Raw genomic sequence first — 16,397 nt, forward strand, 5'->3', positions numbered from 1 at the left:
AGAGTGGACAAATGCAATTAAAAATGAGAGCAAGTCAATTAAAAAAGGACCGGGATGGTCAAAGGAAAAATGGTTTTACCAAGAGATAAAAAAGAAGAAAAAAATGGCCGACACTTCAAAAACTGTCGCCATTAAAAGTTTTTCCACAACCATTTGGAACAAAATGGCAAACGCCTCTAAAAAGAGAAAAATGGCATCAGCGAACTAAGCAGATATTGTGAATTATTGTTTATGATGACAAATCACACCATGGAGTGCAAGATGAACAAAACACAGACAGAAATAGAGAGGGAGAGACTGAGAGGGGGAGAAAGGAAGAAAAAGAGAGAGTTGGGAATAGAACATGCACTGGGATAGCTGGCCAGGACATTAATCTTCGGTGCATACTATCGAAATACCAAGAAAGAATATACAAAAAAAAAACTGGCAACAAACTATTCATGAGGGTCTACAAATTCCACTGATGGCTAATAAACTGGTCTGAGGAATGGCTCTGCCAGTAATAGTGTGCCAAGATGATAGATTGTCGTATAGAAAAGCAATTTGATGACTAAGTGAAAAGCAATCTCGGTTCGCATTTAACAGACTAATATCTTGAATCGAGGGCAAGTTTTAAAAAATTTAACGAAATGTCTAATTTAATTTGTTTACTTAAATATCAATAGCAATACAGAGAGTGTTGTTTACTGTTATATATTTATTATCGACTACATTAAGAACAAAGCAGTCCTGAAATTTAATTTTTAAATTTAGTTCACTAAAATAAAATTGACCTTAAAGTGCGAAAAATTGGTTTTTAGAAATTATTTCTAAATATAAAAAAAAATGTAAAAATTATCTAAATTATTTTTATATGTGAAATCTTAATATATAAATATAATATAATAATTTTCTGTGTACACATATAAAAAACAACAGCGTGAACACTGTGTACATTTGTTCTAAATTTAAGACAACTGTAGCCTGAAGCTAAGAAAGAAAGAAAGAAAAACTCTGGTTCTTAGAAGGAAATAACCTTCCGTTTTGGAAATATACTTTCTAGACAAAGAGGAGAGTTTCCCTTTGCGCCCAAGCCAAAGCAAAAGCAATTTTCTAAGATTCAGTGCGATTTTTTTTCTGATTATGTGAACCAGGACACATAACAAATTTAAACTTATCAATTTCAATTGTAGGAGCAAAAATTCAATAATTCATTCAAGCTGGAAGCCTGAAGCATTTGGGGCTAGTATCACATAGATGGAATCGAAGCGAGTATTTGGTTGAAATGCTTGCCGTGTTCATCCATTGCATGGCCAGCGGGGCAAGAGCTGCTTGTGTCTTGTTTGCTAGGTTAACATGTTCAAATAGTTTTGGAATTCCACATATTCACCAAGCACCATCCACGTCCCAGCACACCCTTTTCGCTCAAACTCAACATCGCAACCAGGATTGCAAATGCTTTTGGCTGTCATCATTTGCATAGCAAATATGTTTCCATTTGTTGCGGGGAAGTGGTGAAGGGGATTTCTGACCACACAGCAAACGGAATACAAATATTTTGGCCATTTGTTTGCCTTAGTCCGTTTACTTATTATGTGAACATTTGTGAATAAGCAATGTCAATTGCAGGAGCACAAAAGAAAATACAATAATAATAATAATGCGTTTTATTTATGCTAATGGCATTGGCAGCTTCCCAATACAATGCCAAATCCTAACCGTAGGGGGCGTCTACAATTTAGTTGTACAAACATATATATATATATAAATATGTATGTATCTGTTTTCCGTTATGACGAATTGTCCCTGAAGCCAAAATGGCACTACTTGGGCTAACATGATTTGACCATAATTCAATTGATTGTTATGCTGTCTAGCAACTTAATCAATCAGTTTGATCGAGTTACCCAGCAATTTCATCACCAAAATATATACAAATTTGGCAATACATAATTATACGATGATTTTTCAAGAAATGCGTATAGCTAATTATTTGTTAATTGAAAATACATAATTAAATCAGGCTTTTGCAATTAAAATTATTAAAATATTTATTATATATATTTAATCGTCATTATAGAGCATTTGTCATTAGTCACAGCAATATTGTTTTTTTTAATCTAAATTAAATAATCGAAATTAATTTTCCATTTTAAGAATTTAAGTATAAATAAGGGAATCCCATTCAGAGATTAAAGTCTTGTGCATCAAACAGACACTCAATTTTTAAATTCTAATAAAAGCTGAAAAATTACTATCCGATAATTGGGTTGAATAATATGAAACATGTTCATAACACTTAAAAGCGAAAACATAACTCGTTTTATTATTATTGCCGCAATTTGCAAGTACTTCAACTTCGCACAAGGATATGGGAACAGAACACGTTTTTGTTATTAATAATCGAAAATATCGGTTTGTAGGGAAGAGTTTTATTGAAATCAATGCTCATTATTTATTTATGTGTTCCAAGTTGTGAGTATTAATTTTGTTTAAATGAGTAATCAGACATTTTGATTTAGTTAGGTTGAGGGCAAGTCAAAAAAATTATTGATTTATATTAATTTTAATCTGATTTCATTTTGAATATAAATATGATGAAATTTGAAATTGAGTATTCTTATATTGAATAAATTGTATTGAACACCTGGACTCTTTTTCTCTTTTCTTTTTTTGAACTCTTACCAAGCAGTCAGGAGACCAAATTTCATTGCTATTTTCTGAGTTTTGAAAAGGACTTTTTCTAAAAACAAGGTTTTGAATTTCCACTTTTTATAAATAGTTTCTATCGTTGAGAAATATATTTGTGAAATATAGAAAATAACCTTCATAATTATAATAAATTTGTTTCTTTCAACTGTTTCACACATTTGTAGTGCCTTATTATACCCGAGTTGAACTCTTAAATGTCTGCATGGCATTAAATCATAAATTGCAATATAATTTAACAATTTAAATTTACAATGGTTGAAATCAAACAATGCAAGTTAATTATTCAGCTCAACTCTGAAATGTGCAGCAATGCGTGGGTTTGATAAACATGAGCAACAAATACATGTAGACTCTTTAAATAATAATAAAATGGATTTACGTGCTCGACAAGCTGAAAAGGAAAATTTATTTAACAATTGCAAATATTTTCCTGCCACAGGCGAACAACAACGGAAAAGCGAGTAGAGTGGAAAAATGTTGGGACTGATAATAAAATGAGCGGAACAATAACCCACTGCGGATCAGGGAGCATTTGGTTTTTCATATTGCCCGCTCCGAGTTTGACCCAAAATAAAAACTAAATAATTATGATGTGGTATTGCTTAGAATGGTCGACGATCCGATTTTGGACAATGCGGTCAACCAGTTATCCTGGACTTTTGTGATGCTCCGTGCCAATGCTCCATGCATGCTGCATTGTGTTGCATGTAAAGCGTTGCGCCCATTTGTATGCAACATTTTATTTATGGTTACGCTTGGGTGGGACAATTTTATTATTACCCTGCATAATACGCAGAGAGCGCATCCTGGTGTCCTGCTGATTGCGCATTGAAGTGAGCTTCAAAAATGCTGTTTGGCAAACTGGTTTAGAAGTGGGAGCGGGAGAGATTCGAGGGGCTCTTTTGTATCTGTGTAAACCACAAAATTGCATTGTGGTCAAACACGAGTCTAAGCTTCGGGCGAGTGGCAAGCAGATGCTTTGCATACTGCCAGGATTTAAAAGGACTTAAACCCAACAGCAGCAGCAGCAGCAGCAGCAGTAGCAGCTGTCACAGGGGACTCCTGCTGCTGACAAAATATTTTCATTGAACGCATAATTTTCACACTTGGCACATTTGCTAACGTGCATAATGTGTTTCAGCGTGTGTGTGTGTGTGTGTGTGTGTGTGCGTGTGTGTGTGCATGTGAATAATCGTATCTACTTCTTCACCTTACTCCGAGGATGTCCTGTGGCCAAGACATGTCCTTTTATTGCTGCCTGGTTTTGGATTTGCCACTTGCACTACTCTGATAAAATTGTATACAATATTTATGTATATTTCTGCGGCTTGGGCTTCGCAGGTGATTCTTGAGCAGAGAATTAAGAGTGAAAAGAACAATTTAAATATTGAATAATTGAGTAGTTAACTTTGTTTGTATGGATCACACATACCTCAGGCAGACATTTGCATACAAAATCCATTAAACATAAGTGCAGCACAGTAATTGACAAGTCACATAATCAATAGCTTTGACAGTTGATACCATTGATTAACATTAATTCAATTATTCAAATCTCATTTGATCCCATTAATTACGGGCATATGCCAAATACTTGGATTAATAGATATTTAATAATAAAATAATATATTAGTAATACATATGTAGAAAAATCAATGCAATGAATTATTTTTCATCCTTATTATTCTCTTTATCACTTGGTAAATCCTTTTAAAAAATTAAATTTAAGCATAGACTAAAATACATGACTAATTGGGACTGTAGGCTGAAACATTTATAAATAAAGCAGCATAATTATATTATTCTTCTTATCACATCGATTATTTTATAATGCTTAGTAATAATATAATAACCACAGCTAACAGTTTCAATAGAAGAGTTGAGGCATCTAAAAATAGAAGTCAAATTCAAACTTAAGTTTGTGTTTATTTTCAACTCAAACTAGTTGCAACCTAATTAATCAAGTGTCAAAATTGGGTAGACACCTCACACACATTGACAAAGAGTTCAATATGGGTTCTGTAGCTAATTAGTTTTTGGCCAGCAGCCTACTCTACTCTACTCTACTATACCTCAACCTTTTAACGCATGGGCCACAAATGTGCTCGCACATGAGGCGCCACATTGATGTGCGCTGCGGAAGGGATATAGTTTTAATTACATTCTCACACACAAAACACACACGCCTCTACACATACACACATATGTGTGTGTGTGTGTGTGTGGGGAGGGATGGCTTACAACTGTACCTGCATGTTGACGGCCAATAAACCAAACAGCCTTTGGCCATAAAGCAATCTTTGCTCAAAGTGGACACCAAACACGAACAGCTGGAATATCGAAGGATTGGTTGCTTGGTTAAGGGGCAAGGACTATGTGGTGCTGGAGTGGTGGATTAATGGCAATAACAACGACAATGGAAGCAAACTAATTTAAACGCTCATAAAACTGGACACGCTCTCAACGCAAACTGGATACCAAACAAGAGGGGACACTTACCGAAAGGGAAGCTATTCCTAGTTGCAAGCAGCCGCACACATACTCACAGAAATACACTTAAAAAAAGGTGTATACACTCATGTGGTTTCTCCCTTCTTATATCGTCCGAACAAAACTTAATTTGCGAAAAGAAAATCGATAGATTGTATTTATTCCGTCGTAATTACGCATCGTGCTCGATGTCATTTGTAATTTATAAGCCACGCTTGGTTTTAATGACACTTTTTGATGTCTTTTAGCTTTGTTGGAAATACTTATAAGATTGTCTGAAAGTTTATACACACAAATAGGTAATTGCAAATAATTTGCGCATTTAATATGAGAATATATGGAGAAAGCTAGGTGAACAAAATAAATAAATAAAATAAACAATATGGGAACGAAGATAATGTGCATAACTTGAGTTTAATACTATAACAACATATTTATCTATATTATTATAAATAATTAGGCCTTGGCATGCAATTTGTACGTTTATATTTAATATTGTTCAAAGGAAAGTTTTTCCGCTTTTGATTGCTAACATATCTTCCTATTTGAAAGGATACCAGACAAAGACAATATGTATGACTAAATACCTTTTTTGCACATAGCAAACAAAAAGGGGAACACATTAAATGAAGTTATTAAATATTCAAAAGGTAATGCACATCTATATTTTGGCATGCAACATATTTATGAAAGTAATTAGTTCGTTGACTGGTAACTATAACAAAGATCTAATGTAACTGAATGTAACTCACAGATACCGCAGGACGAATCTAATTAAACTGTCAGCTGGGATATTTAATGCTTCTCACGAGGAAGTTACTGCTGGCTCTGTAAATTAAACTGACTTACAAGCCTGCCTCGTCGTCGTTGCACATAATTTGCTCACTATGCGCTAAGCCCGCCTGGATAGTTAATCAGACTGACAACAACAGACCGACCGAGATACTAAGTCTTCCGCTCCTGCGCACCCCTTTAGCATCCCATCCCCTTTTCGGCTGCTAGTTTAAAATGATGTTGCAAACGTTGTTACCGTCTGGTGGCGATAAGGATGTGGCTGCGTGTTGCACATGCCCAGCATATTCTGCACGGCGAAATGTTGTTGAAATGTCACTGACACTTTTAGCGTTTGCTATGGCAACGTCGTGACGTTGCAAGAGCTACAGTTGCAACATTAGAATTTGTTGCTCTGCCATAAACAGGCAACATAGAATTGTTCAACTGACTGAATCTGTTGCCCACTTCTCCCACTGTCCTCCCTCTTGCTCCTACTGACTATTTTTCTGGGCGACTGGCACTAATGCACCCCCATCCCCAAACTCATCCGCCCATCCACAGCCACATCCACATCCACATCCGTATCCGCTTTGCAACGGCGTCATCTAAAATGCTCTGAACATTGAAATTTTGTTGCAGCTTGCTTTTGTCAATTGCCATTTTGGATGACGTTGGTCTGCTTTGTTGCCAGTTGTGTGGCATTATTATGACAACATGTCCTTGGTTGGAGCCGTTCTGTTGCTATTGCCTTCAATGTTTACCAGTCTAGCTAAATGAATGTTTAGTTACATTTGTGTATCCATGCATATGTATGTACATTCCTATCTGCTGAATAATATTAAATTGTTGCATCCAAATCGCGATTTTAAACAAGTTTTACAGCAAACTTAATTTTGCAAAGGGTTTCCTTGTGAAATTATAATAAATACGAATATTTAAGCCAGAAAATCGTTTGATTAAACAAAAAAAAAACATATTTTTCTTAAAAAACTTATGGTATTTTCTGGTTACGAAACTATGATTTTATTTCACTCTTAAACAGGGAAATATATATACAAATATAAATTTAATATCATATTTGGCTTTTGTATAAACATACGAGGCAAATAAATATATTCCTTTAAAAATTGATCAGAAACATATTATTTGTGTATTTAATTCACATCATATTTTTAACATAAATATAGTTTTCGCCTTGAACGAGTTGACTGTTTTGGCGACACATTTAAAATAAAATTTTGTCAAATTGTTAAATCAATTTTCAATTTAATGTGACAGTAAATCAGGTTGCACTTAAAGCGCTGCACAAATAAATACACATCAGGCAGGAAAGAATTGAGAGGAAAAAGCATTTTCCAAGCCAGTGCACCCAAAAAAAAAACCCTGAAATGGACAAAGGGCGAATAAGTTTAATGGAAACTGTTCTGTTTCATTTCATTTGCAAGTTTTGCATAAAACACTAAGCAGGAACAAAAAAGAAGAGAGACAGAGAGAGAGAGAAAGGAAAAACAAATAAATAGCAGCTAATTAGCAATTCACCGGGCAGCCAAAATGTTGATAAACGCAGAGCGCTCAAGAACAAAGCAACAACACAAACAAACAACAACAAAAATAAACACGAACAAGCAAAAAATGAGACCCCAACAGCACATGGGGAAAACAACAATAAGAAGAACTGCTTCAAGTGCTGAGGAAGTATATTATTATTTGCTACAGTTAACAAAAGCAGCCCGCATTCAGCGAAAAGGAAACGTTTGAAATAGTTAATAGGGGGGCTGCTGGCGGGGAGTTAACCTGTAGCCGACACAAACCCACATCTTTGGCTCTTACGATTCGCATCTTAATTTCAAGAAACACAACTTTGGCAATGATTTTAAATACCCTATAATATAGCACATCTATCAATAGTAAGATGTTTTCTTTTGGTAAGTGTCTTATTTTAAATATGTTATGGGAAAGAGTAGATTTTTAATATGGATAGCATAGGATATAAAAATTGAAGATCTGTAAAATATATTTAAAATTGATTGTCTATTTCAAGGTATTTCTAAGGCATTTTCTGGCTGTATAATTTTGAATTCATTTTGTTTTTTAGTAGGGTATTTCACAGTTGATTGTTTTCACTTGACTTGTCTTTAATTGAAATGCAATGCACAAAATGTGGGCGCGTCTGACGCCCTAAAATAGACGCTGACTGTGCACATACATGCGTATGCATGTGTGAATGTATGTGTGTAAGGTGACTGAGAAATAAACCCCAAGAAAGGCAAGGCAAAGCAAAGCAAACAATAACAAGCGACGAGACGAGACGAGAACTAAAGCATACTTAGAACCGCTTAATGAAGGAAACGGCATAAAAGTGGCTCTACTCAACTCTCTCCTGTCGAGGAGGGCCCGGTGGGGGCGGGGATCGCTCTTTGAGCGACGCGACGCGTTAAGAATAGAAACGTAATTTGCCGTTGAATACGTCGCCGGCTTTTTGGTATTGACAAAGAGAGAGAGAGAGAAACAATGGACTTCTAAAGAATTGTTGCTAATTTAGCGTAAAGAGGAGAGCATAAAGATAAATATAGTAACTGTGGGTTCGCTGTCAATAATTATGGTTGTAAAGGGCAGTGAATAGACTATGTAGTCTAACAGCGAGTGAGAAATAACTGATAAGAATTGGTTTACCAACTAAAATCGATTGATTAAGGCAAATTATATGTACTTCTTTAGGAGAACTGTCAATCATACTGGAATCACACCAAAATGTAATTAGGTGCTCGATCAGGATATATTCAGTGCTCTAATATCTTTTACCTGTCTATAGTTATCTATAGACAAGTTCAATAAAATAGTTCTCAAATAATAATTATAAAATTCCATCAAATATATATACAATTTATATTTATATTTGTATATATAAAATTTAATTAAGGCAACATGACAAATTGAAACTAATCACGTGCAGAGATATGTAATTATATCGAATACAAATTATGTGTGTATAATTTGCTGTCTCACTTCATAATAACTATATGTTTGGACATAACTAAAGTTCTTCTGGTATAGACAAGGGGCTATTACACTGGAAAATACATACAATACGTTCAAGCCTTACCGCCCATATATTCCGAGGTATTTTTGAAGGGACTCTCTAGATTTCCGTAATGAGGTATCATTATTTTGCAATCAGCATTAAGGTGGCCAACTTCTGTTATAATTCGTTGTGCTGCTTTGCGTGTTTTTGCCAAACAGTTTATTGACTTATGCTAATATTAAATGACCTCACAAATTGCCGGCAAAAAGAGCAACCCTGGCGAAAGAACATAAAATAACAAAATGAAATAAAAATCAATAGTGCAGTAGCCTCTGCCAAATGCGAAATTTTGATATGTGTTTAAGCCTGGCCGGCGACGTCAGTTAGCCGCATTCCCAAGGTGATAAACTGCAGTCGACAAGCACAGCGTGAAACGCCCTGTTCCCTCTCACCCCCCAGCCCCCACCCCCTACGTGTGGCCATTTTAAGTTAGTCGGCTGACTGTTTTCACCCCATGGAAAAAAAAAACAAAAGGTAAAAAGAACAAAAACCACGTAAAACAAGAAACAAACAACTGAAACACGTCACGTCACTGCGTCATTTGCAGTTGTTGCAATGCGATACCTGGTCGGCAACTTGTTTTACTATCGTTTATACTATATATACATATATATATATATATATATATATATATACGGGGTGTCTTCTTCTTCTTTGCTGTCTGGGCCAAGGCGCCAGGCTTCATTTGGCGACGTCGCGCACAGTTGGATTCGAGCAGAACCAGGCAGGCAGTGGAAACAGAGAAGGCGAAGGCGAAGGCGAAGGCGAGGAAAGGAGTCGATTAGCTGCACGTGCAGACGGCATTTGCTTATGCAATCGCCTAGAAACTATACTGCGACAAGGCGTGCAGTGAAAAAAAGCAAAATACTACAGAAAAATGGCTAGGAAAACTACGTTTTTAGCACACTCAGATAAATAATACAACTGGAATTTAGAAAATCAACCTGAAGACCTGCTGATTTTTCTAAATAAATAATAATAAATAAATTTTAAATAGCGGAGACAAATCCTTTAAATTTACGTTTTTGTTGTCTATTTTTCAGAAATATATTTATTAATATAAAATATTTCTGAAAAATATATTTGCAAGCTGTTTTTTTTAAGAAAATCCTTTCTGGTTCAGATACCGATTCTTGAAACTTAACTCTTAATATGCGCTTTGATAAGAACATTGGATACGCTTATCAATTTGAACTTAATCTAAATCAAAAACAAAAACAGCTTTCTTTAATTATACATTAATCTGATTGATGATTAATTAAAGCAAGCTTTATTCTTAGTTGCACCTTTAACAAATCATTTTTCAAACTTTTTTTGTTGTAAAGAAGAAGTTTACACTGAAGTAGCCCGGAAGCAGTTTCCTGCCTAGTGCTCGTGGTTACAACTTTTTCAAACTATATATATTCTGACATATATATATATTCTGACAGTTCTGCCTTCAGAGCAGCTTGAGCAACTTTACCACTAACAATAAGTACAAGATTTTTGGCTTTTATTTCGTTTTTTTTTATTTCTCTTTTGTATATATGTACATTTTTTTGTATTTTGCGTTCCTTCTTCATTTTGGCCGTCGTCGAGGCAGCTTTCTTATCTAAGGCGTTGCATTCTGCGTGGCGTTACATTGCGAAAAAGTTGTTCTTTACTATCTGCTGCAATCTAACGACACTTCTACAAAATTCCTTGCAGCAGAGAAAAGAGGAGAGAAATTTAAATCTGCTGAACAGCTGTGATAAAAGTGTGTTGCAAACGGTTGCAAAACTATATATAGACTATAATTAGACTGTTTTTTTTTTATACATTTTCCTTTTTTTGGAACGCATTTTCTTAAAACCTCATTTCTTTGTAAAATATCAATCTCGATAAATATCGATAGGAATAGAAACCACAATTTAAAAGATGTACAGCACACAAAATCGGTTTGCGAAGTATCGGATCAAACTTATTTATATATCGTGAAATGAGTGAAAGCTCATTTTTTTATCGAGGTCTTTCAAATATCCAAGATAAATTTCCAGGGCAGAGAGAAAAAAATATAATATTCTACATATTCCATAGAATATTGTACTTATTTCTCTTTGTTTTCAGATTACCTCCTACTCGAGCTCTCTCAACTTGAGCATTATTACTTGTTTTCTATATATTTCACATGTTATTTATTTTCTTAAATTTCAACTTTTTTAAACGTTTTTTTTCCTTAATTTGTTCTTGGTTTTTTGTCTATCGTAACAGTTCTTAAATTAGTTATCAGTATCTAAACTCCGCTTGATGGCCACTTTATACACACTTATTCACTTATATTATTATTTATACAATAAATAACTGGGTTCCTTATATAATCATTAAATTATTTTTAACTCTATTTTCATCTCGATTTATCCACTAATTGTTTACTATTCTTTTTTTTTCTTTCTTTTCAGGTAAGTTCCACTCAATTATTTGTTTCGTTATTCGGCTGCAAAGGCAAAAAGCACTCGAAAGTTGCAGTCGACAGTAGCCGCAATGAATCATCATTGTGCCTGTTTCGAGTCGGAAAAGGCCGCTCAACGGCACCAAGTCCATTAGAACAACAACACCAATAACAACCACAGCAGCAACACCAACTATAAATGGGAACAACAACAAATGCGACTGCAACTTCAGCTGTTCTGTCGCCTTGTTGTATGCAATGCCCTTTTTTGAGTTGCCTTGCAGCCTTTTTGTGGTGCTTTCAGCCATTTTGGCTCTTGCTGCCTGCGCCTGCCTGCAAAATCCCCTTAGCCAACGATAAATATGAATGTTGGTTTTAGTTTTTCCTACATATATATATATATATTTTTTTTTTTTGCAGTCTAGAGTAGTATGATTTTTGGCGACATTTGCCCAACGCTGAGGCCAACTGCCTGCTGCGGGGCCTTCGATGAGAGGGGCGTGGATAGATGGTGTATGCTGTAATATTTGTTGGCTTAGACGAAATATTTAAATGGAAAATTGCATTTCATTTGTAGTCGGAAATCGTAGTGAGCGGAATTTGTGTATAAATGAAATGCATTTTTCAATTTGAATATTTTACATTTTACTTCACATTTTGGAGCATTTGCTAAATTGTGAGCTGCAGAGCAGTTTCAAGAATCCAATTTTATTCTTGGTTACAAAAGTTATGCATTCATAATACTTCGATTTTTTATTTCATCTGAGAAGTGAAGACAATTTTTGACACACAAACCAGATCAACTGAGCTGCTTTCAAGCTAATCTCTTCAAATCTAAGAAACTTAAATGAAATTATGAATGCATTTATGTCAGAACAGGCGTTTATTTTGTTCTATATATTTGACCTATGTTTCATTAAGTTTAAGTTGATTCTACTTAATACATTTCCCATGTTTTTGTGTATGATATATTCTTCAGCTTAGTTAAAATATATTTAAATTAACCTTTTTGGCTGTTAAAGCAATCTTTCGATAAACTGCTTAACTTAATAATTAACGTTTATTATTACCTTGTCGAGGGTACGATGAGTTCGTGTATGAATACCTCTTGTGTTTAACAAGTTATACTCACCAAATTCACTAGTTATGAATATAAGAACATAAAATCATTGAAATCAGGCAACTGTATCATCAAGTTTTCTTAGATTTATAATAAAATTGATGTGACTAAAATTCGACTCAGAACTTGACTTTCGAGCTGGTAAGTAGCAGATTTCTCTGTTTCTGTGCTTTTATTTTACTTCTTGTTTGCTTAAGCTATATGTCTCAATCAATTCACTCAATTGGTGAACTGCTGACTGCAGTTTCTACACTCAAATTCAGGCTGACTCATCAGCTGCTAGGCTGAGCAGCTCAGCTGTGCTGCCGTTGCCGCCCAAGCAATTAGGCTGCCCAGACGAATGTCGCCGGCGACTTTTTCTAGCAACAACAACAACAGCAGCAGCAGCAGTAGCAGTTCGTCGTTAGCTCTTTTGGCAGCGCATGCCAAAATAACTCACACGAATTAAAACTATATGCCAGTAGTCTCCAACTGTATTTGTGTCCTGGCTGTGTTTTTGCACTCCTTTTTTAGTCGCTTGCTTTGCTCACTCAGTCAGTCATTCACTCAGTTCAGTCGGTTAGCGAATTTCTAAGCGTCAACAGCGTCGCGAATTGGCAAATATAAAAATCATAAAAAGAAAATACAATTGAAAAATTTGAAATAATTTGTGTGATTGCATCGCATTTCTTTGCACCTAAAGCAACCCCTTCCTCGAAATGGTGGCCATCAATTTGAATTGTAAGTAAACCAGATGAAGAATGTATTTACTTATTTTTGTTTTTTATTTTTTTGGTAGACAACTCTAGAATACGTTTTAAACTCCCATGAGTCCCCATATGGGGACTCCAAGTTAACAGTTATCCTTTTCTGTATGCTGTGCAATTTTTCATGGTTTACACTTTTTGGAGGGGTGGCAACTCTGCACTGAAAAATGGTAGTTAATTGAATTTCGTAAAAGAAGAAATGTTTCGCAAATTATTTGTGAATTGAGTGACGTGCACATGGCAAGGCAACGCAATGCCACGCCCAATGCGCCCCCCTCCCTCGCTTGCAACCAGTCGTTGAAAGTCACATGTGCTCTCCCAGCAAGGACCGTTCACCGTCCTTTTCGTGCAACCCCAACGAGAAACCATCAAAAGTGGTACGCAATAATTTAATTAAATGCAAATTAAAATCCTTTTATGAATATTAAGCAGACACTTATCAAGATTCCCATAGCAAAAGAAGTCTACACAAATATGTATGTATTTTCTTGCCAGACTTTTATTGCTTGTGCTGCAACTTTAGCTGCTGTTTTAGCTGTGCTAAGGAATAATTATTGTAAATGCTTTTACACTTTGTCGTAAAGCACTTAAATTAGTGTGATGTCTTTGCTCTATAGTGAAATTCCTTACATTTATGTTCATATATAAATTGGAGATGTTACAATTTAATCTCGCAGAAATTTGTCAATTCTGGGCTGCAAAATAAAACTTTTTTCTTGCTCTGTATTTTATATAACTTTCGCAATTATTCCATTACTTCGAGTGCAGCAATTAGAATTTATGAAACTACTTAGCTAATTGGCTCAGTTGAGCATTAAATATGGGAATACAATACAAAGTTGAGCACTTAAACACATTTAACTAAAAGAGAGTGCAGTCCTAAAAACATTTAAAAAATGTAATTTAATCCTAGCGGATGAGAGCGTAGCATAAGATTTTATAGAAAATCATTTCAGATATTACAATTATTTATTGCTTGTTAAATCAGCTTTCGATCCGGGCTTAATCCACAACAATATTTTGTCGGAGACAGTTCAATTTGCATTTATATGAAAGAATTTTCATTTTATAGTGATTCATTTCGAATTATAATTTGTTTATTATACTAACCCAATAATAAATCCAGGAAGTCACAGTGCACAGTCTCTACTGCAATAATATTAGTAATAATCATAAATCATTCATCATTTGGCATAATTGGGTTTTTTTTTTTCTAAACATTGCAATCGATGTTCGACCATTTTACATTTTATTATCATCAGTTGTTTTATTATACATATTTTTTGATGTTACTTGACGTGGATTTGTAGATTTGGTCTAGACTAAATAAAATAAAATATTTGTAATAAAAAGAAACGGTTTTATTTATTACAAACTGGAATATGCAGTAAAAGTATGAAGTTTTCAAAAACATCCATTTAAATAATTTTGAACACCACAGGGTGTTTAAACCAACTTTAACCCCAAAAATGCCATTTAATCCTTTTGGCACGCAGTTCAGCCCAACTTTTTTTTGCATTTTGGGCGGATTTAATTGAGTATCTCTGAACATGGCTTAATTTGTGTATTTGTGTCGGCCTTTTGGCTTTTTGTGCAGTGCCAGCGCCAGAAGACAAACATAGTATGCCCTGACGCCCCTCCCCTCCCTCCCAGCTTCTCCACTTGTGGTGTAGACAAACCCCCTTTTGTTGACCCCTTCTGGAGTCTGACAAATCGCTTCAGCTGTCATAAGCAGATTTTTGGGGCGCATCTGTCGCTCGAGGCCAAGCCTGAAAAGCCTTTTGTGTCTGCATGTGTGTGTATGTGAGTGTGTGGGTTGATATGTGTGTAATTAATGTAAATCATGTCATCAACACTTGTCAAATGATTTCAATTAAAATCATTTAAAAATTTATAGTACAATTTTCTAAGCTGCATTTAGCACAAATTGTTGGGGTTTCTTTCTGTTCTCGACGCTTTTTCTTCTCCTGGCCACGATGGCATTTTTAATTAAAAGCGTGAAATTTCAACGGCTCTCCTAAAACACTCGCATAAATGTAAAATGCAAGTTGGCAAAACTTTTGAAAAAAAAGTGCAAAATTATTTTAATTGAGGTCAACTTTTGGTATGTGTGTGTGCTTTTATATAGCTGCATTTTACGCTGCTTTAAGTTTTTATAATGATGCTTATTATGTTAATGAGAGTTTTTAGATTTACCCATATATAAGTGTGTGTGCCGCTATCAAGTCCTGCTGGCCACACACACATATATCACTACACACGGTTATGGTTGACTATAACTTACATACAAACTGAATGCATATTTTATGACGTTACGTGATTAAACCCAATATGAATTCTTTTTTATTTAATTGTTCTCAAGAATATAATTAAATATGTATAATCTGAAATCATTAAAAATGAGTATTGATTTTTGCAAAATTGTGTACAAGGCCGAAGTGAGCATCCCATAAAGTATATTATTGGTCAGGATCAACAGCCGAGTCTTGATCTAGTTAAGCAAACCGATCTTAGAGTTTATAAAAAGAGCTAGAGACTTTAAATTTGGAAAATGAGTTTCCCTGAACCAACCATATTTTACTTTATCGATATTTTGCCAGCTTTGCAAATACCGATAAAAATCAATTTTTTTTCGCAATTTTAATGGTTCCCCCTCCCAATTAATATATAATAAATACCTCGACATATTATTGAGGAACTGTACAACTTTTAATAATATCGAACACACGTCATGGCCCAAAGCGTATTCTCATATTTATCTCCTCCCTAACTATTTTCTGTGTGTATAGATAAATACATCTGTATGTGTGTATTTGCGTGCACTTCTGCGATAATCAAAACAAGCGTAAATATGTGTGTGTATGCGTGTGTGTGTGTACATATTTGCATGGGTTTTTTTTCAGTTAATAACAAGAGCAGCCGTATAATGTTTACATTGATTTATTGAATAAAATAAACATAGACATTTGATATTGTTATACATTCTGCATTTGAATATTCATTTCATATGATTCTCATACCATCCACAAAACTCTTTTGCAAGTCGCATTTTTGATCGATCTGAGTACTGGGCTCAACGTTTGTTAT

The 16,397-nt window shown here is 34.8% G+C and overlaps 1 protein-coding gene across 7 annotated transcripts in view; it reads left to right on the plus strand.

Annotated features, from left to right (window-relative positions):
* The window catches only part of LOC6561949 (stathmin), a 76,405-nt gene that overhangs the window by 51,049 nt on the left and 8,959 nt on the right, over nucleotides 1-16,397 (plus strand). Inside the window, exon 1 of one of the 7 annotated variants that reach the window (XM_032735783.1) lies at nucleotides 13,121-13,284. The exons of 5 other annotated variants lie outside the window; for them this stretch is intronic. In XM_032735783.1, coding sequence (XP_032591674.1) covers nucleotides 13,263-13,284 — 22 coding nt within the window. In that variant the 5' untranslated portion in view covers nucleotides 13,121-13,262. Of the gene's footprint in view, nucleotides 1-13,120; nucleotides 13,285-16,397 lie in introns of those variants that run through there. One more of the 7 variants, XM_032735780.1, reaches the window with a different exon arrangement.

Source organism: Drosophila grimshawi, unplaced genomic scaffold (genome assembly GCF_018153295.1).
Source record: "Drosophila grimshawi isolate 15287-2541.00 unplaced genomic scaffold, ASM1815329v1 contig_1377, whole genome shotgun sequence".
In the NCBI taxonomy this organism is placed as follows: domain Eukaryota; kingdom Metazoa; phylum Arthropoda; class Insecta; order Diptera; family Drosophilidae; genus Drosophila; species Drosophila grimshawi.